Raw genomic sequence first — 24812 nt, 5'->3', positions numbered from 1 at the left:
TCTGGCAAGGGAGTTTAGCTCTTACTCTGCTGAAGAGCAATCCACCCTAGCCTTAAAATTACAGAAATCAGTTCACTTTGATAAGAGGGGATTACAGTTTGCATAAGACACAGGCACAGTAAAAGGAATGGTTAATAACCCTTCAAACACCAGCATTTTCAGGTTTCCAGTAAAGAAGTTACAAAACCTTACAAGCTTTAGAGGAAGACAGAAGCAATTACGTTCTCCTGCTATCTGACCCAGTTTTCAGGAGTTTGGATAACCCTTTGTGTAATAATCCAACACGGATATAGCTCAACTTAAAAATAGATTTAATTGTCATTGCTTTTGGCGTGTAACCATGGAATCATTAGATTTGCCATAGCTTTGCCAGAAGCTCTGAACTTAGTATTTCAATTTAAGGAACTTAAATCCTTTTGTTTTGAGCTAAAATATACAGAAATTAACTAAATTAATTATAAAAATATTAAAGGAAGATACTTGTACCCTATGCAAAGAATCTGTACTTTATGTCCTTCTCTTTGTATCACTTGCACTTGCAGGCATCTGCACAAATGGAAAAAAAGGGAGAATCACAAGGGAAAGGCATTTGCAGGGGCAGGGGTCTCTAAGCTCATCTGCTAAGGGTGCAAAATTTCCAGCTGCAAATGACAGAGCTCAGCAGACATCAAGGGACTGTTCCTATCATGCACTGAGCTGCACTCTAGCACAGGGAGCCACCAACCTAAGACAGGCAATGTCACCTGAACCCTAAAGGTGACAGCCCACACACAACTCACAATCCCATAACCAGAGGGATTTCAGAAAGGGAAAAAAGAATAGCAGATCGAAGAAGAAGCTATACTATGATCTGTTTTCTTTGACTCAAGAGTTATGAGGTGAAATGAAGACCACATCCAGAGGAGACAGCAGCAGCAAGGTTTAAAATGGGCCAAGGAAACTTAGAACCTGACAGGGATAGCTGGCAACAACCAGGGCTGTTGGGACAGAGATTGGAAATAGTGGAAAGGAGCAGACAACTGGAGGAAATGCTCACACCTGCACATAATCCAATAGAGAAGGGACTAGGAGAAGGGCCTGCAAGCAGGGCAGGAGCAGATATTCTAAGACAACCAGGTACAAGAGTTGTAAAGAATGGGCTGACAGATCTGTGCAAGGCAGGTAGCAACACCTGGACAAGAAAACAGGCAAATATAGAAGAATAAATACAGGACAGAAGTTAAGAGCCAGAAAAATGAAGTAGCTATGGCAGGGTATCCATCACTCACAGAACTATTGCTTATTTTGAAAAACTTGCTATCAAACAAATGCCTACCACAACAAATGTAAAACCACAAACTTCTCTCAGTTTTCTATTACTTATAAAATCTTACAGGAACATACAGCTGTCAAAATTGATTCCATCCAGCTTAAATCTCACATAGTCAAAGGTACAGTAAGGACAAGTCATCTTTGATCCTGTATTACCTCTATGCATAACACGACGAGAATGCATATGTTCCAAGGCACTGCAAAGCTGAACAAAGTACTTCCAAACTGTTCTTTCAGGAATCAACCTCTTCTGTTTCTTAAAATGCTTTAAAAAAAACATGGTTAGTGAATATTAAAAGTTAAAATTTGCGTCAAATTACTGAAAAAAAGACAGAAAATCCTTAATTAAAAAATAGAAAAATACAAGAGGCTCACAACCTAATGAGAAAGGTTTAACAAAATTTCTTGACACAGAAAACTTTCCCCTTAAATATTAATATATGTATCATCACTGCATTTGAGTCATGTATAAGTCAGTCTACACACAGAGCCACAAGTAACATTAATAAAATAAAACTCCTACCCCAAAAAAAGGATTTATACAGTATTTAGCACTCTTCAGTGTTGGATTAATGTGGTCAGAGTAATCTAGTATAAAGTAGCCACAGAACAAATAAAGGCCAGATATAAAGTTATGTGCCACAGAACATCCCAAATTAAATACACTTCCTTATACCAAAATTGATTTCCATACCCTCATTTTCTAAAACAAAGAAAAAAAAAGAACAGCAGTATTACACAGTCACAAAGATAACATATGAAGATTTGGTCACATTAGTTTTAAAAACTTCTGCAGTACATGAAAGGGAATTAAAGGAACTGATTTCTGAAAATTTCACAGTGATGTAACTCCTTTTCAAATATTTTCTATCCTGTCTAAAAACCCATTCCTGATCACTGGTAACAGTTCACTGGCCTGTTAAAGCTTACACAAAACAATGACACTCTGCTATACACATCAGCTTCAAATGTGGTATTCAGGAATTGAATAACAGTCCTCCAAAGACACCTACTGAAAAACGGGAGTTCAGCCAATGTTAAAATGTAAAAGTTGCATCATTATAAATTCTGCAGCTAAAGGGAAAAAGACAGAAAAATCATTGCTTGTTTAGCCTATGTTTCCAAAGAAATTGTATTGTGTCAGGTTTTGAAGTTCCACACAAGGAGAAAATACATAAACAACATTAAGACTAGCAAAATTTTAGACAGAAAGCAAAATACTTGATGTATTTTAATTGTGGGTACAGACAGACTTCACACTCATGCACGTCTTAAGAAAGTTCACAAACATTTATTAATTTGCAAAAAAAATATATAAAAAAATATATTTTCATACTCTGTTAAAACATGCCACCGAGAAGTTGACAGCTGCGTCTGCACATTACAGACGCACAGGAGTATGAGAGAGATGCTTTTAAACTACCTATAGCAAAATGCATCAGTCGTACAAAGGATCTTAGCATTCCACCAAATGTTTTCCGTTATATGGATTATTACAAAATGCATTTTCATTTAAATGAGGCAAAGCATATAAATTACATCTTTAAATATAATTTTCTTTCAGTCTTGGACTGAATCCAAACAAACCCTGTGTATCTGTTCTCCCCATAGCTGAATTTGCATATCAGAGGATTGTTTGATGTCAACAGGAAGATGGAGACCAGGTTCCTTTTCATTTAAAAACAAATACACAATACATCTAAGTATGCGTACATGAAAGCACAGTTCCTTGATTTAAAATGCATTCTGAAATTATGATAATTATAACTAGGTACTTTATTTAAACATTCTGAATTATTATTTTTTTAACTCATATGCAAGTAGAAGCGGTGATGAAACGCCATTCACAAAATGCCTGAAACGGGAAGATTGTCGATTACACATTCCCGTTCCAATTTACCTAAGGTACCGCAGTGTACTTTCAAGGTATTTATGCACAAGTTTTCTTTTAACACTTTATTCACTAGCCATCTCTAGCACTGCAGCTGATGTACACTACAAAATTGGCTTCAGTTCTTACAGTGCAAGGATGCAACTTAAAGTGGTCTCATTCTGCTGAAGGCATTAGTAATTTTGCAGGACAATAATAACCTCCTCCTGAAAGCATCAATGATATTACTTAACCCCAGAGAATTTATCCATATAAAGAGGATGGAAAAGAGAGCTGCTAGATTTGCTAACGATGTTTAAAACTAAACAAAGAAACAGACAGCATTTTCATTTGTATGGGCTTAAAAATAATATACTTATCTTTAAAATAAACTCAATTAACATTTTGTTCAGTAATTAATTATTCTATCTTTTCCCCTCAAAATACATGTTCTCAGTTTTTTGTTAGGCTGTCATCTACCAACAGGTAAAGTAGTGATGAAAAGCCATCACCAAAAAGATGAATTTTGCAAAACTAGCTATTGAAACAAGTTGCACACTTGTTTCAAAAGGAAACAGTCCAGCAGACACAGTTAGTTCTGAGGAAAGTCAAAAGGAAAATTCCATTTCTGTTTAGAACCTTACCTTCTAACAAGAAATGTAAGTTGATGGAAAACACAGGCAAACCTATTTTTATGCCAAACAGCATAATTCAATTCATATAGCACACATGAACTGCATTCAAAGCAGGATCCTTTCCTTTCTCCTTCATTTTAAAATAGTCCACAATGCAAAATGCAGTTCTAACGATTCTGGTGTTTGCTCCCTCCCTACATGGAAACCAAAATGCAGAAGATATGATGCTGCAACAATAATTTTAACCTCTGTTGTAGCACAGCAAAGTAGCACCACAGTCAATGCTGAAACTAAACCACTGCTTAGTGCCTGAAGCACTCTGAGGTCCACGCCACCCAGTTATCATGCAGCTCTCTCCCACTGTACACAGGTTGGCATTACCTGCCCAAATTTGCCCTCAGAGGAATACAGCCTGACACACAGCTCTCTCTGAAGTGCTCTCATCTTCAAGACTTCATTATTCTCCTTCTTCCACCTGTCTGAGGCTCAAAGGACAGACCTGATGTCCCTCAGCCCACTGACCTTCTAGGGTGTGACATTAAATAAACATGATCCTGTCTGAGGTGAAAGATCAATCTCAAACTAGTTGAAACTGGGCAAAAAGGGAGCTGCTTGTATGTGTGCATTAAAAATTTGGGCAGTGCTGCAAGCCAGTGCTTTGTCAGGTAAACAGAACACCAGGCACACTTTGGCAGCAGGCTGGCTCCCAGCAAGAATTATTTGTTTCAAAAGCCATATCCCATGAAATTTCCATCTCCATCTGAGAATGGAATCATAAGAAACTACTTTGAAGAGTCACCACACTGTCAGTACATTGTGGATAAAACAGCAATTCAGTCATTTAATACAACTGGACATTTTGGTGGTCATAAATCTGCTAGTCAAACGCCTTAAAGAGCTTTAAGGCAGGCAGGTTGTATCACCAGTTCACATTTTCACCCCTTTTACAGAAAGACTGAGCAGTTTCATCATGGGAAAACAAAACTCTCCTGGTTCTCTAATGGATTGCTAAAAGAATAATTAAATATTCTCCAAATGTTTCCACAATAATGAAATTAAACAGAGCTGCCCTGCACCTTAACAGCAAATGCCATTCAGTGTAAACAAAACATAAAGGATAGATAGAGAAAAAAGTCTGAAGTCAAGGCAGGAAGTTCTATTATGCTGAGTTTCTAAAGAAGATGCTTTAAAGGCTGAACTCCAGAAGTAAAAGTGACAGCAGTTAGCAGTTGGTCCTACCTAGGCTTAAAAGGCACAATTCAGACAACACTTACAGCAAAGGCACAGGACTATGCTTGGATTTTTTAAGAAAACTAAGGATTTCCTGCAGATAAGAGTGAACACAGGTGATTTCCACACAACTAGAAAATCAGATATGACTGCCTACATCTCAATAACCACACCTGGACAAAATTTAGCATTCAGTTCTGATGTTGGTGTATCAAAGGATTTTAAGATGTGATTTAGTCTGGTTTAGGTCTCACTGAATAGAGAAAAAATAGGAATAAATAAGAAAAAAGACAACACAATGAGTGTTTAAGAAGCTAACTGGAGTAAAGAAAGCAAGATGATTATGAACTTCTCTTGCAGAGAGTTGATATATTGATCATCCAAACAATTTTGCAGACTCATTATTTAAAAAAAGAAAAGAACTGTGGAACTGTCAAACAAGCCCACAACAACATATATCTGAATTTTTCCCTGCACATGCTATAGCCTAGAGTTGTTTTTTGAAAGACAGTATTTGGAAGAAAAGTAAAATGAGAATGGTGATTTCATTACTTTTAACAGATTCCTTCTTTTTTTTTTCCATGATTCAGTAAGAATCTTGATCACATCTTTTTGTTCTCATGACTTCATTTACAACTTTCAAAAATATAAGGCATGGGAAGTTTTTATATTTTACTGTATAGACTTATAACGCAGTGATTCAATGACCAGATACTAGTGGGAAGAAATCTGAACTGCATCAAGAGGAAAGAGATGCAAAAATGATTACACAGAAGTTCTGAATAACACAGTAAAGCTCTTGACCACTTCTGACCATGTTTCTTTGGGAGCTTTTTTAATATGGACGAGCAGGAAGAACAAAGAGGAACGAGGAGGTCAGGCAGCCACAACAGGAAATTATGGAAGCACAAGCAAGAGCTCTCACTCTGTGAATACAACTGAAACAAGCCACAACAGGCAAGGGCATGCAGGGTCAGCAAGATAGACCAGTGAAGATGGGCAGCAACATCCCAATGTTTTGGAGACTCATGATTGTAGAAAGGAAATCTGTACCTAAGTCTTGTTTTCTAACTTAAAAGCTATATAATTCTAGTAGCAACACAGCATCCCAGGAGTTTTGTCTGGTCCTGCTCTTTGATTAATTCAGCTGTCCATCTGTTTAGACCATGGCAAATTTTCTGCCGTTTTTCTTTGCTTTCTATGCAGAACAAAAATAGAACTTCCAACCACATCCTGATTCATTCATTCAGTTTGATATACAGTGTCATCAAATTTGCCTACATTTCAAGAGCAGCAGCTGTCTCTTACTTGTAAAAAGAGAACAAATACCAAAAAAAAACCCACCCAAACTATTCTTCATCTATCAACTGAACATACCAAAAGCAGCAAGTATTCAGCCAAAAAAGTGATGAAAATAAAAATATTTACCTGGTTTGTTTTCCAACTTTTATTAACAGTTGCTTATATCTCCCCTTACTGAAGATGCCATACATTTTTTTACCCTTTCAGAATTCACAAAAAAAAGAGTTTTAAAAAATTAAATCTTCCTCTGTTAGATATCTTAGCATACAACAAACTTTATTTCATCAAGAACAACAAAAGACTAAGATAAAGTACAAAAATTAACACACAAAATAATGGTACTATTAGAAGTACCTACTAGCATCAGTAGGACAAGTCAGAGTTAAACTGTGGTCTTCCCTTAAAAAAAAGAAAGGAAAGGAAAAAAACCCCGAAGAATGCTGCAGGGTCACTACAGAACTGAGACAGAAGCATCTTCTCAAATAGAATCATATTTCAGACAAAACCAAAAACAGGATAGTCATTTACAAGAAATTATAAGCCTTATAAAACATGCAAGGAAAATTTTTCATGTTTTCCATTTTACTATATATTCTTTCATGCTAATAATCAAACTTATTAAGACTCCTGGTTAAGCTCATATTCCTTATAAAGCTCTGCACAAAGTCACTTTACATAAATATATTTTTAGCCAACTTTCTTTGCAAGGATTCATTTCAATTTTCCTTATTGAGCAGCCCACCTACAGTCCCTCTGTTCCATCTAACGTTTTTGCTGATGCAAAAGAGCAAGGACATAGAGTGCTCAGAAATAGAGATCACCTACTGAAATCCAGTATCTTGCAGATCCACTAATATAAAATTTCCAAAACTGCATCATTTTCCTTGTCTCTGCTGTTACTGCTGAGTGGGGCTTCTTAAAACACACAGCCACATGTTTAAATTCAACAGAATTTGTTTACATGCATCTCTCTCCAGAAAAAATCTCCTTGGGAAAACTGGTACAGCACAAAGAGGTGAAACTCACGCTTGAATCATTAACTCTGCTTCCTAATAAAAAGCATGACACAGTAAATACAGAAGCTATCATCTTAACTTTTTTTTTTGTTTTCTCTACAAACAAGGCAGACAGATTTGAAATCTCTATCCTGAGCAAGTTTTCCACCTAGTGCAAACACTGACAGTGCAAATTTTTCAAATGCAACTCTGAAAAATGAAAATTAGTCCCCAAGTATTGTTTGCAGGTCATTTCAAACAATAAAAGTATCCAGAACTATTATTCAATACAATCTTCCAACTCTCCCTGCTCTTTTAAAGGCTCACAGCCAATTTTAGACCCAGTGGGCAAAGGTGGAGATGAAATCTCCAAAGCCTATTGGAACAGCCTGTGTCAGTTAAATGAAGTTTACTGCCATGTTAACTTTTCATAGCTTGACTGACACAATTATTTTCCTGTGTGTACAGCCAGAACTTCCACAACAGCTTCAGGTGTGATGTCTGTGAAGGCAACTGACCACAAGACAAAATACTGTTGATTGTCTAACTTTTTTAGCAGAAAACCTGCCCACTTATTCGTACTATTCCAGCAGCAGACACACACAATGGCTGACTCACAGCAAAACTAACAAGGCTGCCTGGCAATTACCCAGCCCAATTATCCCACTGATTATAATCTGGGGGACCAGCCAGCTCTCATTCTGCCAGCACTTGTATGTAACACACACAAGGTAAACTGGTGCTGCTGTTCTCACTGTGGTTGCTTGTGGCTGACAGCAAAAGTGACAGTGGAGCACCTGTCAGACACCCCAGTGACACACATGGATGGAGGAAAAGCTTGCCAGAAGCAGCTCTACCACCCTGCCAGGGCTCTGTGCCTTCACATTTTCTTTTAAGACTTCACAGCTCCATCCACAGAGCAGCCACTTCCCCTCGGAACACCCCATCCCACATTTTACCTGCTGCACAGCTAACACAGATACACAAAGTTGAATAGGATGAACTATTTTTAATTACAGGAGGGAAAAAAAATAAAAAGAAAAGAAAGTTTTTTAGCAGCCTTAAAAAAGGTTAGTGGCAAAAATTAGCCTGACTGGTTCAAAGCCCCAGGTTCCTCCCTTAGGAAAAGGCACATAAAAATAGTTTAGCTTTGATCTGTAATTAGCACACACTGTGTTACACTATCTATTATATTAAAGGCTTCTTCAAGCTACACTCTATCTTTTGAAGCTTTTTTTCAAAAATGAGTAAGGAAAAAAGCTAAGGTAAAGGTGATACAGAAAGCAAAAAATAAACCACTGAAGAAAAAATATTTTGAAGCTTTTAACATATATCAATGATGCAACTTCAGCAAAGTGCCAAACTGCTCTATATTATAAAATATAACCATATGTTCAATAAAAATACTTTGTGTGAGGAGGTTTGGCGTGGGGGTGGTGGTACTGGGGTTTTTTGTTCTTTAAATTAAATCTAGCAGTCATGGAAAGAAAAAAAAAAAAGCACAAGAGACAAAGATACTGCTAAAAGCCAGAAGAACCAGATTCAGTGTTTAAAAATCTGCAATTATGGATCAAGATAAATTAGCATCATGAAAAGAAACAAATTACACAAATATGCACAAAAGTCTACTTTAAAAATACTTTCCCCAAAATCATTATGTCAATTATTTGGACATAAATATACGTAAAAGAAAAATCTCAGAATTAGAGCCACCATAATTTGTCCCCCTTGAGAGTGTGTGCATGCAATTTTCAGTTCTGTTTTCTTTATGTTGGAAGACCCTTTACTCATTCATTCATGACACTCAGCTAATGAGCAGTTTGAAAATGTCTCTAGGCTTTGTTTATTGTGCACTATTCATAACCTGTTATTAAATATAAGTTTCAGGGAGGGATACAGTTTCCTAGTCTGCATTGTTGGAATATCAAATTAATAAAATATCTTCACAAATGGCCTTAGAAATGATGAGGTAGTAATATCCCCATTTTATAGATTAGAATGTGGGCCAAGAATAGAGATCAAAAGTGTTAATTAATTCTGGCACCAATTTAAGCACCTCCTTCTCAACATACATAGCTTTATGAAACAGTTCATCTTCAAAGCACAGTTTCCACTCAGAATGAAGCTGTGAATGCTCAATACTTCTACTAATCAAGACCCAGAGTTTTGCCTTAAATGTCAGAAATACAAAATAAGCAATTAGAATTATCCCCAAAAAGCAGTAGTTTATTCAGTATCCCTTAGGAAAAGAACAAGTAAGGATGGTGTTTGGAAAAACCTTGAATTATACTAATCACAAAACCTTTGTCTTTCAGATTCCCTGCCTAGTAAATGACCATTGCAGCAAAGAAGGCAGCACAGCTGCAACCATTTCCACACAGAGTAAGTCCACCCTTAACAGTCACATCCCATCCTGTTCCCAGCCAGTCTGACTTAGCCCATCCAGGCTGTCTCCCTGCAGTCTCAAGGATCCTTGCTCCATCTGTCCCATTCTCTGACAACACATCAGCTCTTCTCCAACCTCCCTGTCCCCATGTCCAGTATTGGTAATCCCATTTCACAATTTCCCAATACACTACTCTTATTCTCTTACACTCCTCAGTCTCTATTCCCAGTGGCATAAATTCCCTGTCTGCCTTCTCTCAAACACTGCCAGCCAGCCAGCACAGGTGTGTTTGTCTTCCTTCTTCCCAGTCAGATCCTCTCTCTGTGCCTAAGGATCACTCAGCTACTTGTCCCAGCCTACTCCTCAGTCTGCTTTGTCTCCTGTCTTCTCCACATTCATCCCATTTTACTCCCTCTCCCGGGTTGTTAGAAAGAATAAACACCCTTGAGACACAAAAAAGCTTCAGCCCATCCAAAGCATCTAGAAAAAGCTATTTCTGGCAAAGCCACTTCAGTCACCCATCCAACTGCAGCTCGAAGCACTGACAGTCACTCAGGTCGTGTCAGCACCTACAGACAGCAGGTTCACACAGCTCTACATGTACAGAAATTCTCCACTTCTGGAATTATGCTCCAGCAATTTCTGTTAAGCACATATGTTAGAGGAATTGAAATTTAAGTAAATTTTCACAGCCATTACTGTAACAAAAATCCCCTGAGTTCTACATCTGTTTCAAGGCACAAAGGGGCTTAGAGTATTTCAGATTCAATGGTTGCAAGATATTATAATGAAGCATTGGCATGCAACATTTTGGTAGGGAATTGCTATATTTTGACAAACCGAAAACATTCTCACACAACTAAATATCTGGCAATCCCAGGAGCAAGCAGTTAGTCCTGCTGGACATGTGTGTGCATGGCAGAAAACAGCTTCTGCAACACTGCCATTCAAAATACACAGAAAACATCATTTTTTCCACCAGCTTTCCAAACAGGAACACCAGCTATCTCCTACAACTGCTAAAGTTTTAGATCAATGTTTTGGATAATAAAAATACAGATAACCAAACAATAACCCTCAATCAATAGCTGAAGGCTTCCCAAAATCCTGGAAAGGGCATGCAAAACTGAACACCTGGCCTGCTAAATTCTGACACTGCACCTCTTCCCTACATAGATGCTTCCTTAACTTCATACTCCCAAAATTCTTGCAAATATTACAACAAAAGAAAATTACTGCTATTGCAATTAAACAGTCAAACTATAGCAACCATGTACTATCAATGCTTATCATAAAATCTACTTTCTGCAAAAGCATCTCTACATTTCTAGCACAATCCCAGGACAACGATCCACCAGAAAACAGTTGGAAAAAACCAAGTGACATTTCTCCATTCCCAGCAACACAACCAGCTTCAGTGCAGAGAGAATGGGCAATTATGGGCTCTGAAGCACCCAGGGCAGCTAGCTAGCCCTTACACAGGTAAGCTAGCCAATCCCAAAGTGCTGCAAAGAAGTCTCAGACTCCAGAGCTAATACACTTTGGCATGGGAAGCAGGGGATCCATTCCAGACCATGTGAGGAGGAGAAATTGCCTGATGCAGTTTCATACAGTGAAGCCCAAAATATCCACCACTAATGAAACATTGAAATTAGAATCTATGAGATTTCAAACAAGTCTGAACAGAGCTCCAGCTCCTGCAAGGAACAATTTAGATCTGCATCAGTTACTTGGAAAGAAGTGACTATTCCTGTATTTGGACTATCCTATAAAAAACAAGTTCAAGGATAAAGAATTCACTGGTCCTAGCTATAGAAACTGGAGATATCAATAGGAATTTCATACAGATGTTTTAAAATACTTGCTATTTTACCTAGCTAATTACAGTATGTTTATATTTATTTAAAGTTGAAAAAATACACACAAAAAGTACTGTCTGAGAAGTGGCTGAAGTGCCTAGGTAACATTTTGTAGAAGTTATTTTCCATCTATCTTGAGAAGGCTGCATGCATATTTTCAACTTTTCAGATGAAAGGTTTTATGCTTGTTTCCAAAACATGATTAACTTCCTTAAGATCTGTATGACATATTCAGTTTGAAGTCTGCAATATTTTTTGTGCACTAAGAAGCCAGAAGAACCTAAAAACTAAAAATAACTGCAGAAATTAAATAGACTTTGAAGTTTATTGCTGAGTTAAAAAAACTCCAGAATTTTACTGCCTTGATAACATCCCTTCTTGCAAGCCTAGTAATTTTATATTTAACGTTAAATCCTACAATAATTATTGTGCACAACAATTCAAGTTCTCTTGCTCCAACATCTTTAGGACAGACTTTATGAACTAGCTCTTTTTACTGAATTATTATAATGTATTTTCTTCATTTGATTAGTAGATTCTTCTTTATCTGTGGCAATTTCTTTATCAAATATATCAACTGCTGCTTGAAAACAAGAAAACAAACTAAAAAATCCACAGAAAATTTTCACTTTGTCACTGTTTGTGGCAGAGGAGAAGCATGACTAACAAGAAGAGGGACCAAGCCTCAAACTTGCCTTACAACATATTATTGTATTGCAGAAGGAGGTTGTATTATGAGGTAACACCGGTTCTCATGAACTACCCTGAACCTTGGCAGCCAAGTACTATCACATGTTCTGCAGAGGAGACCACAGACAAACAACAGACCATGAGCAACCGGGACTTAGCACAATAGTTAATAATGATTTACTTGTAGTATCTTTGAGGTAATAGTATCCAGCAATCTAATTCACTGGCAGAAAAAATCTAGAGTTTTTTCTTCTTCCACCATGCCCACAGAGGGGTTACACAGTGCTAAGGTCCTGCAGTGCAAAACCAAGTGAGAGTGAAAACACAAACGTTTCCCCCTCAGTTTTACTGATATGCCAATATGCCATATTTAAGAAGACTAACAGGCCATTAGAAGCTGTACAGTAAGAAATCCTCAATTTTGAACTCTCTTGCTTTTGAGAATGGAGGCTACATTGAAACACCTCCCTGTGACAGAGATAATTAAAAAAATAATTAAGGTAAAGTGGATTAAATCTGTGTATGTACATACATAAACACAGCGGCAGAGAGAACAAAAAATGCCTCTGCTTTCATTATGTGATATGGAAATGCCAATGCACAGCTGCTTTTTTTTGGACATACAGCAGATTCTATGAATTCTATTAGAATACATCTGAATGCACCAAGTGATTTTCCTCAGTTGTCTACTCAATGGGGACAAAGAGAGCATTATCTGCAGGTGACAAGAGGGACGATATGAAAGCTGGGGCAGTAAGGATGTCGTTCATTAAGGGAAGAACTGAAGAATTCATTAAGGTGCACTGTGAGGCAGGCAGCCTTGTAAGTATTCTCTGATGTGCCAATAATGTCATAACAAATACCTAAGTAAACTAATTAAGTAGTTTTCCCTCACATTAACATTGGTTTTAGTGTCATTCAAGCTGTGGTCATTTACAATTTCAGAAACATCCTTGATCCCCTCTACAAATCACACAAGCCTGGTACCCAAACACTGTTCTGAGGGTGTCTCAACATTCTCCAACAACTCAGAGCAACATTCTAGCAAGAACACTGGAAACCAAAGCAGTTTATTTGTCTTGATAACACAATATAGTTATTTACCTTAATAGTGTGACAGGCAGCCACTCTTCTAGGAAGATTCTATATTTCTACATATCACTTATTTTTCAGGCAATTTTTAAAATACATTTTTAAGACTAGTGAGCCCCACACTTAAACTCATATTGTCAAAGTAATCTACCAAATCATTTCCTCCACCAGCAGCATGAAGACAGTGCATTGTGACACCTCATACATATTTAATAATAGCCTGATAGGCTGTCATTAACATCAAACAGCAATCTAAGTTTGCTACATTAAACATGATCCCTGTGTTAAGAGGACAATCACAAAGTGCCTCCAAGATCGAGCCTGTAAGAAATACCCACCGACTTGAACAAGGTGTAATGAGGCCAACTGCACTGAAAAAGCCACACATTGGATTTAAAATTAAATAATAAAAAAAAGCAAGGGAAAAAAGAAAAAGCTTCAGTGGGTCATAAGACCAGACATGCCATAAGGCAATCTGTCACAGAGTACTCATATTAGTAACTGTTGTGTCAAAACTGAACATTCAAAAGAAAAGACAAACCTTCCTTTATGTTTTATGAAATGTAAGCCCACAGAATTAATAATTCATGAGATGAAGAAAAATATCACATTTGGCTATAAATATTAACAGATGCTGTCAACCTGCTTAGAACTAAATTTTGACTGTCCTACCTCACAATTATCAATTTAGAAAGGAATAGTCTTCAAAAGCTCAAAAAAAAAAAAAAAAAAATCAGCATGAAAGTCATTAATGAAGAAATTAACATTCTCTATTCATGTAGGTCCCAAGCAAAATAGCCCAACTGTGTTCTGTGCCTGGTGCTGCTGAGTGAACACTAATTGACTGGCATTGTTTGTGCCCAAAGTGGTGTTGTGCTGTGTTGACAGCAATAATGATGGTGTGCACACAAGGAAAAATGCTAAAAGGACATACTAGACCCAAGACACAGTGCAAAAAGGGAAGGGAACAAGAGGAAGTAGTTGTCAAATGACAAAGAAACATTTTAAAAGGCAGTTCAAACTTCATATAAGTTTTAGAATACAGACTTTTATACAACGGCTCTTGGATAAATTTTTCTTATTAGCTAAACAAGCATTTAAATATTACAAAAAAAACCCCAATAATTAACCCATAATGCACAACCACATATTAGTAAACTCACTTCATGTGATCTCAAAGAAATATGAAATATATTTTTAGCAGTTCAAGTTCAAGATCTAGAAGACCCTTCTGCTGTATGGCTGCAGTTCTCTGCTTTTACTGCTATTAGTGATAATAGAATAGTGGAACACAAAATACAATTGTGCCAAAATATCCAGAATGCCATTTAAATGGATTGTTCTAAATGGTGACAGTGCTTTTCCTTGCAGGCTTTTTTTTCTTCTCCCCAGTGCTAATAGAACTTCAGTCTACTTATGGCCCCGTCTGCACTTACATTCTGAGCAAAGTGTTAAAAATACTTACATAAGCATCAATATTGCCATACACTAAAAAAAAAAGATCAGACTAAACACCTTACTTTTTTTTACAGATCCTGACATTTTCACTGCAGTTCACCCAATGATCACACAGAATGAAAAGCTGAAGTTGAACATTACAAGCTCTTTATTTTTTTAAAAACAGGTAATCCCTACCTTTATCATTCTAGACAGATCTCCAGCATCTGCTAATTCCAACACTATGTTCAGTTCATTGTCTTCAATGAATGAGGCATAATATTTGATTACATTTGGATGATTCAGTTGCTAAGAAAGCAAAATAGTAATTCACGTTTTAGTGTAGAGCATGCCACATGCTTTAAGACTAACAAACATTCTTATTTAGGCAAACAAAACAACCACTAAAATCTATTTCACTATGATACAAATTAGAAGAAGTATATGCTGAAAGAAGCATTTACAAATACTTTGCAAGAACAAGATGGCATTTTAGGATCTACATGGTGACTGGCACTGCAGTTTTAGAGGAATTTTGCTTCAATGTATATATCCAACAGCATGCTAAACTTATGTGGAACAGCAAAGTCAATTTCTGAAGTAAATAGCAAAATCAGTTTTTGAAGTCAGGATTTTACTGTACAAAGGACAAAATATTTTAATTTTGGCAGAAACTTTTACTAGAAGTGTTACTCATTATTCTGTCAGATTTACTTGTCAATATTAACTTCTAAAGTAATAAAGATCACAAAATTCTTCAAAGTGAGGCTTTTAAAAACTCTACACAAAAAACAGTGGACACCTCAATTATGTCTATAAAAAAACATTTTTTGATGATGGCTGCACATTTTCTAAACAAAGCTTTTACCTTAAGAAGATCTATTTCCTTGATGCAGTCAGCACGGGCTTTGGCATCCATTAAATCAAATATCTATGCACAAGAGATAAAACATTTTTATTAAGTGATAAAAATATAGTAAATTGAGTAATCATTATCATTATTTCATAGCATCCATAAAGCAATCTGAATTATGCATTTCATGGCAAGATGTAATATTACAGTAAGAAATATTCCTAATGCTCTGATGCACTGATTAAGAACTGTGGCCATTCTTTTAGCTCCCTCACAGGAAACAAGTCCATTTTAAGTACAAGCTTTCCAATGACTTAATTGCCACCTCTGCATATCTGCTCCAACACACAGCAATAATTTAGCACACCTTATAAATGGTTCAAATCTCAGGCTCCTATTCCATTCTGCCAAACCTGTTTCACAAACTGATTCCTTAGTCCTGAGAATACCTTTTTTCCCCTTAGTCTTGCTACAGTCTTCCATTTCAATTCTAAATAATCCATATTATTTTACTCTCAGGATCAGAACTTCATTGTCACCTCCAACTCCTCTCCCATTTCCTTCCCTTTGGCCAGCAAAGTGACTTGGGTTATGCTATTTGTTTATTAGAGCCCTTTTTTCTAAGCCCTCATCTGTCACCTTGATTTTATAGGCTTTTGCAATTAGATATCTCTGCTCTTCATTTTTTCCCCCACTTCATAACTACTCCAAATTATTTTGCAATGTATCTCATTTTTGCCTTCTCCAGCTAGCCTGGAGAATTAGAATTACTCTTCACTAATTTCAATTTTTGTTTGAAGTACTTTTTTCTGCCACTAGAGTCTTTGTCCAAATTCTACACATCTATATTTAATGTAATGTCTGTTTTCACTCCACTTTTTACCACCTCTGGGTTTTTACTTTCCTTTCTCAAATGTGCACCTCCATACGCTATTTCCCTTAAAAATGACCAAAATGCTACTTCCTCTAAGAATCCTTCCTCTCTCATTTGTGATTACTTTCTGAATTTAACAAAAAAAAAAAAAAAAAAAAAAAAAAAAAATCTCCAACTTCTTTGTGGTCTGCATATTATATTTGAACTATCCATAAGAATAAGAGATACCCTCACCTTTAGTCATTGCCACAACATTTATGAAATTACCTTTTCTAGTTAGAACTCCTCATGCACATCATGTTTCTAGACAGACAGTCACCAAGAAAAGATGTATTATGTCCTGTGAAGATCACAGCCATCTGGTTCCATAAGCTCAAAATAACCAAAAGTTCAACAGCTGACAACTTCTATTTAATATCTTGCCACTAAGTCCAGAAACAAAACTATGGATTAACAGCAGTGTCAGTACTGAATGAATGCAAAGAGGTCATCTCAAACTGACTGCCTAACTGTTCACACCAATCACACCTTCTTTCCCTCTCCCCAGGGAGGTTCAGACACATCAGGGAATCTGCATATGATTTGCTGAACCTCACCTTTATTTTCTACACCACTCTGCACAGTGAGTTTGTCATTCCTTTAAGCAACTGAGAGGAGAAGTCTGGAAACCTCACGTATGGAGCACAGGCCTCCCAGAGCACACACGTGCTCTTGACTAACCACTACTTCTCTTCACACATCCCCATCTTCTGTCCTCAGAGCTGGCAGCAGAAAGAAGAGCCTGTAGTGGATACCAGACTCACTTTTTGAGGAAAGGAAATAAAAAATAATTTAAAAAATTTTTTAAAAAATCAAATACCAGACTTGCAGATAGTAAGAAAAGGGGTAGAAAAGAAGAAAGACAAAAACAAAACTACTGAACAAGAAAGAAACTGAGTAAGCCACCACACAATTACTTGTATACTAATGCCAAGGTGATGGGAAAGAAACAGAGTGAAAAGCAGTTATTCAGGCAAGTTAAGTCACAAGAAAGGAATGCTAACACTAAAAAACAAAGCAATTTCAGATGTAATAGAACAAAAGAGTACTATATGTGAAATTAAAGGCACAAGTACTAAAAGGTAAGTAACACAGAAGAGAGCTTATGAGTTCAAGTTGGAAACTTAGTGAAGGAGATGAAATAACCTTTATCTGTTATAGATCTGCACTTAGAATTATTAAAGAGCAAGGCTTTTTCATTCAAACAACAGATTAAATTCCTAGGGTTTGCTACAGTCATGAGGGAGTCTAATGATTTTCCCAGAAAACATTTTAGAAAATCCTAAATATTACAGGTAACACATTAACAGAGGAAATACTGAGAAGGCATGAAATAAAATATTTTTCCTTATAACTTGAGAGACCAGAAAATGGAAAATTTTATACAGCGTCTCCCAAAAACAACCAATGAAACTCTACCAGGAAGCAAGGGAAAAAAGGGAACAGGTACTCTTGAGGCTTCAATTTTCACCGAGTTCTAGACAACAGTGAGATAAAATCATTCCTTATAAATCATACAGAGATTCTACTCAAACACCCTGGAAAATCAAATCAAAACTGGGGACAGAATTCTGGACTAAAAACTGTACACAAACCTTCTCCTTGTAAGATTTGGAAAATGACCAGAAATACAGTTTCAAGATTCAAATCAAATGAGCTTCATTGTGTGACAAAACAGAGCAGCTTGCACCTGTTCGTGTGTGTTCCAATATGCCAAGAGGCACACTGATTTACCTATTCCAGGAACAATTCCCTACACACCTAAACAAGCAGGTTTTTCAAGAAAAGTTTTTTACAAGCTATGCCTCTGCTAGGGACATAAATCAGTACCTCACAAAGAGCAATAACAAAACACCAAAAATAAAACCCTAGACCCCGGCCTGTGAAAAACCTAGAATCAAAGCATAGGAAAGAAAGACAATTTTGTTTGTGCATTCTGGATAGTATTTCCAATACTTCTTATTTGTTATTAAACAGCATGGAATACACTAGATCAAGCAGCTGCTCTCCCCAAGGACAGACTTAAGTTTTATAAACATGACTCCCTCTACTTGTGTTGCACTTCATAAGCATCTTTGCAAATTTGTCACAGTTTCAGTTAAACTGAGTATTTCAAAAATTACCTAAATTAAATATAGCAAGGCAGTAAAAATAAGTCTTATCTGATATGGATTAGATAAGACAACCACAAATACAGACAATCTTAAGATTTACTGTTTAGCATTCTTGTGGTTCTCAGATTTTGATCCAGATCTAACCTAAAAAGATTATAAATAGCATTTCCCAGAAATCAAGAATTTCAGTTTCACAGACATTAACTTTCCCCATCAAGATCTGTAAAAAAAAAAAACAACTAAAAAAAAGGTGAAAATATCATTCAACCCATGGCCTCTGAAAAAAAACCCTGAATCACACCAGATGCAAAAAGCTTTCAGAGATTTTCTCTCTGAATAGATGATCTTTTTATTTTGCCAGACTGCTGCAGTTCAGACCAGAGGATGCCAGTGTAACAAGCCATATCAGATCACACAAGGAGGTTACTGCAAACACAAGGAAAAAACCTCCCTGCTTCCTTCACCAGCAGATGACTCAACACTGAAGAACGTCCTACCCTGAGAAATGGAGGTGGCAATGAAAGACTTGAAGAACATCCTTTTTCAAGTGCCTGTCAGAACTGCACAGGGCACCTGGCAGCACTCTGAAGGTCTGTCTGTTCAGCAGGAGAGGCTGCCCTTTGCCCCTGGCTTGCTGCAGACTGGCCAGCAGTGTAACACTGCGGAGGCACTCCTTCCATCACGACTGGAACAGTTTATAGCTTTGCAGGAGGATTAATTCCACCTTCAGCTCCTGTGACTCAGCAAGCCCAGCTGAAAGGTCAGCCTATGCTCCAGCATGAGCACTGCACACAGATCTCCCTCACACCCACACTGCACAGACAGTACCCCCACGGCCATCAGCAGGCCACAGGTCCCATCCACCCCAGACACACACTGCCTAAGGACTTGCAACCTTTTGTCCAGCCTTCTCTGGGACTGCACTTGTTTTCTGAGCTTGGTTTTAGCTGTAGCAGCACATGCCCTGCAGCTGAGTGACTTAGCTGTAACTAAGTCATCGCAGTCAAATGACTTGTGTCTAACCAGCTTTTAGATCCAGCTCGGCTCTGCGCAACTGCACGGCCTGAAGGAAACTATGGCAGATACAACAAAAGTCTAAAAAAACTTTGGATTTTTGGATAGGCTTGAACAATATGCTTTTGGATCAACACAAACTGACTGCTTGAAATCACCCAGCAAAGTCTCACACAAAGGCACTACCAGCATTCTCCTCCCAGCAGAGCTCAGGTCACTGACGACGCTCCCTCCACACACCGGTTATTGGAAACAAGCAGTAATTAGAAAACAAGTGTTATCACCACTGTAACTGGCTAACAATAAAAACTGCTGTATTTAGATTAGACTGCTAGGGTATTCATCAGACTAACAGTAATTCGAATTCTTGACTCCACTTATGAGGTCAGGATCACAAGGTAATTCAGTTTGCAGGTAAGCTTCTCCAGTCAGCACCAATTCCACTCAGCACAAACTGCACAGTGCAATATACTCTTATTTAAACTTTTAATTCTTTCCACCCAATTTCTATTTTCAAGGACTATAATAAGATCAACACTTCTAAAAATTAATTATGATTGTATTTTAAAAATCTAATAAGCAGCAAACAATAAATATTTTTATGATGTGACAGTTTTCATAAAGAGTGTAATAAAAAAGTCTAATTGTAATAAGCTTTTTACCTTAGCTAGCAATTACTGTGAAACTCCTTAAAACAATTAGGCAAATACAGCTGAAGAGATTTAAAGGAGCATTTTAAAAGCCCTTAGCAGGTTTTTTCCCACTTAGCAAACACATAAAGTAAAATAAACATTTTTAGCTCTCAGTTTTTCATCTCATCCTACAATCATCTGTGTACAAAGGGAGAGTAGAAGGACAAAGACATATTGATAGTTATCACATTTCTGTGCGCTATGCAACTAAGGGATCTCTGGTAACTTTGCATCCAGTCTCTTCTCTAGTACCTTCATGTGAGCATAGATTATAGCCTTTTTCTTTCAGCATTCCAGAAATGTCAGTTGTAAGTACTGTCAAGAGATACTGGTATTTTTAGAATACTTTCTAAGCTGTTATAAGCTTCAGAGTGGAAATTGTTCCTATGCAGATGTATAAACTAAACAAAGGAGTTGCAATACTTGAGTTTAACTTCCTGAGTGAAGTTCTTATATACATGTCCCCAGAAAGCTATGGGCATAGCAAAAAGGTTTAGAAACATGGAACCACCTGATGGAGAACATCAAGGCCTAGCTTCTAAGTCCAGACTGTATCTGATCAATTATCAGCTACCAACCAAAACAATCATCTGAAGTGCTAAGTTGGGAATCTATGTGATTCCGCTTGCTCTAGACAGTCACTTTTCCAGATTTTCCTTTTCAGAATTGAAAACAATATATTTAAATGATAAACCTAAGTCTGTTCTGTTTGAAATTCTGTATACAATGAAAATAGCAAAAAGCATTCCCAAACCAAATCACAAGCATGACTGCTGTAACAAACCTCCAGAGAAATAAGCAAAATAAAGACCCGAATGCACAGAAATATTAAGAGATACAATACTGAACAGCAACAAGCATTAGAGTATTTTGCCACCACAGCACTGCTGTGCTGAGACAATAGTGCTTCATAAAGTGTGAAATTACAAGTGCTTTTCTAAGATTAATTAACTGTAATTCAGGCCTGAAGTAGCAATCCACTGACAATGTACAATGAATAATGAATGTACGTCCTAGATAAAAGGATTCATTGTCTGAATCTCTAACATGGGGCTTCCAATTTTGGAATGAAAGGAAAAGAAAGATGGAACAATGTAAGGCAGAAATTCAATTAATCTGAAATTTTGTTGAAATATGCAGCTTTACATATTTGAAATTTTGAGTGGCTAAGGTTTCCTTAAAAGATAGCTCCTGAAGTGAACTCATCCAGCCTTACAGTCACTAACTTAGATATTTACCACTCTTTTGCCATTTAAAGATGATTTGTTACCAGCAATTGCTTACTGTGCCCTTGGAAGGGACTCCTGGAGTGGTCCTTGCTCAGACCACTGCACTGTACCCCAGGTGTTCTGCTGCAGGGGTTACGCAGAGCTGCAGTAGCAGAGAGGCACTGCTGCTTCCTCAGGCATCATTTGCAGCATAGTTTGGATCTGAGACTTAGCAGCTGTTAAGAAACTTACCTAGAAGCTTTCCAATTTATACTGCTATGGTCATAGTTTACTTGGGGTTGATCTCTTCTGATGCTTCTTTAACTCAAAATATAGTTTAGACATTTGTAGAAGTTCAGTAGTGAAGATATGATTTTATTTCTGTTTTTATTTAGGTGAAATTTTAACAGCATCTCAGAAACATACTTCCATGCTGGTAAAAGAGAGAATCTAATTATTACTTTCCTAATTACAAAAAAAACAAATCAAACATGGGAGGATGAAGTACAAAGGGTACAACAGGAAGAAAAGACCCAACATACCATTTTGTGAATTCTGCTGGTTAAGTTACTATTAAAACACCTTAAAAAGTTCTCACTGTGCTACATACTCTCATAAAACCAAATCAAGAATACACTTCTTTCTGTCATCTGGACTCAGCAGCAACTACAAATTCAGGAAGAGTGGTTTCTGTCACCATCTGCTTGTCCTTTCTCCCACAGCATCTTACTGCTGCTTGCTTCTGCTCACATTTTATTCCACAAACATACATTTTGTACACATTAATATAACATTTATCAATATTGTACATATCTCAGCCAAATAAAATTCTACTAGCGAAAAATAAACATTCTTGTTGGAAAGCTTCATAAGAACTCAAAACTGGCAATCCTTTTGGAACAAATAACGGCCTGAGATCCTGCAACTCCAAGAGAGTATAACTGAAGGATTCTAAGCCCCATTCTAAGCCCTTGACAGCAGAGACACACACGGGGTACCATTACCAAAGACACATAAAGGAAACAGGTACACACCTAACACAGCCAGGAAAATGAAATGGGGGGGCATGACATGTCACAGACATGACTTGCAAAACTGGAGATGAAGGAGGGCATGTAAGATGTGAGAAGATGTGAGATGAGAATGGGCAGATAATGGAAAAATAGAAGTTCAGATCTCAGTTATGTTACTTAACACATTGTAGAGGATTTAAAGACACTGTCTTAATGTAGAGAGTGACATCCATGCACAGGTGTAAAAGAGAGAAAATAAAGCCCCTTTCTCATAACTGAAAGAAGCATTTCTCCTGTTTTGTCCGTGGTGAGCTTTCATTAAGAAGGCATCAGAAAAAAAGGAGTATTTTAATTTGAATAAAATCAAACATGACTGAAATCAAAAGGAAGAAGCACCATCATAGAGCAGACTCATTTTTCAGCTCCTCTGAAAAGCAATTATTTCTTAACAAAGACACCTATGAAAATAAATTTTATAGTGAAATTAACTACTGTGACTATATTTACCAAAAATATTTCTAGGCAATCTTAGGAGAGGTCACAGGAGTACAGTAACAACTTAGATGGTCTTCTATCCTAAAGTCCAAAAAGAACAGCTTTAGATATGAACTATGCAGGCTGGAATGGCTGTACCAAACACCCTGTGCTGCCACAAGCCTTCTGAGCCGTGATTATATGCTTAGGAATTTTTTCCCCTTCCAGGTTAAGCAAGTCTCACTTTCCATTCAGACAGTAGTCTCCTACACACATCCAGCCTCCACAAGGAAAGTGACTTTACACAGAACACAGCCCCTCCTCATGTGCCCTAGGTAATAACTTCTACTGGAAAACCAACAACCTATGTTGAACACTTAAAGAGAATTGGAACCCTGCCATAATAAAGCCATTTGGGAAAGGCACAACTTTTTAACACTATTTCCTACCAACAACCAAGTATATTCTTAGAAAATTATTAAAGGATTAAATAAAAATTAAGTAAGAAAGCTTTTCTGCTGTAGAAACCATCACCTACATATGGACAGCATGATGTCATCTTCAGACATTGAAAAAAATCTTCTGTCAAACTGGGAAGTCTGCTGTGAGAATACAGCTACACATACTGACTTTTGAAATGCTGTTAGGAGTACACATGCTAAAATGCCTCTATTCTTAATGCAAGCACTGTTATAAAAATTTCATGGTTGGACTTTTATGACTTTCTTCAAGTACCCAGGCATTCCACATCCACCTTAATTGACATGCATTTCAAGTCACATTTGACCTTTTTGGTTTCTCACACACTGAAAATGAAGGAAGAATTAGCCTAATGTTTTAAGACTGTTGATCAAAGTTCTTAGAATATATTTCAGCTTTTGAAGTAGTATATAGCTGGCAGTTTTCCCAGAAGGGGGAACCAAGTCTCCTTTTTTATGATTGCCAGGACTAGCCCTGCCTCCTGGTGCTGCAGCACACAGGAAATCACAGAAACGGAACATCAAGTCAAGATATGACAGAGAAATTTACAGTGCATGCATTTAACTCAGCAAAACTAAAACTATTAAATGCAGAAACTCTAGAAAACAATGAAAACAATCTACAGAATATTACACATATTGTCTTGCAGCCTATAAAGGTGAAAATACCCTTTCACATCTGATGGCAGGACTCCTTCAAGTATTACACTAAACTTATCTCAAGATCAAAAGTGAAATGCCAATTGCAGTTTTCATTTCAAAATTAAACACGTTGTCAGAGAACCTTCATAGTAAATCCAGAGGGTAATGGTCTTACAACTAACATCTCTGAGCAGCTCCAAACAAAAAGAGAATGAAAATGAGACTGGATAGAGGCATAGCTGTCTTTTGCCTGTGTGACAGTGGAAATGTTTCCGTCTGAAAAGCCGTTTCCATTTAAACTGCTGCTTTTGATTTAAACACTTGAAAAATTGCTAATTGCCAAGGCAAAGTATCTGAACAAATAATTAGTTCATTTCTTATGTTAAAATTTACAAGTGCTAGGCTTAATGTTTCTTGGCCACAGTAACTTAATTAGCTGCTGCTCTTCCATCCTCTGTGACAACTGCTGTTTCACTACTGGCTAAACCATGAACCTTGAAAACAGTCAGGCTCCTCAAGAAAATGTTTTGACCAAATTCACTTAGACCCACAGTGCACTTGCATTTAATTACCATGTAGAGTCCCACACACAGATGTATTATT

The 24812-nt window shown here is 37.1% G+C and overlaps 1 protein-coding gene across 1 annotated transcript in view; it reads right to left on the bottom strand.

The window, feature by feature from the left end:
* Window positions 1–24812, bottom strand: part of NEK7 (NIMA related kinase 7) — a 68957-nt gene that overhangs the window by 26253 nt on the left and 17892 nt on the right. Inside the window, 3 exon segments of the mRNA XM_053984948.1 lie at window positions 1468–1576; window positions 15006–15116; window positions 15676–15738. Coding sequence (XP_053840923.1) covers window positions 1468–1576; window positions 15006–15116; window positions 15676–15738 — 283 coding nt within the window.

Source organism: Vidua macroura, chromosome 9, assembly GCF_024509145.1.
Source record: "Vidua macroura isolate BioBank_ID:100142 chromosome 9, ASM2450914v1, whole genome shotgun sequence".
NCBI classification, from domain to species: domain Eukaryota; kingdom Metazoa; phylum Chordata; class Aves; order Passeriformes; family Viduidae; genus Vidua; species Vidua macroura.
This window is presented reverse-complemented; position numbering and strand designations above follow the sequence as displayed.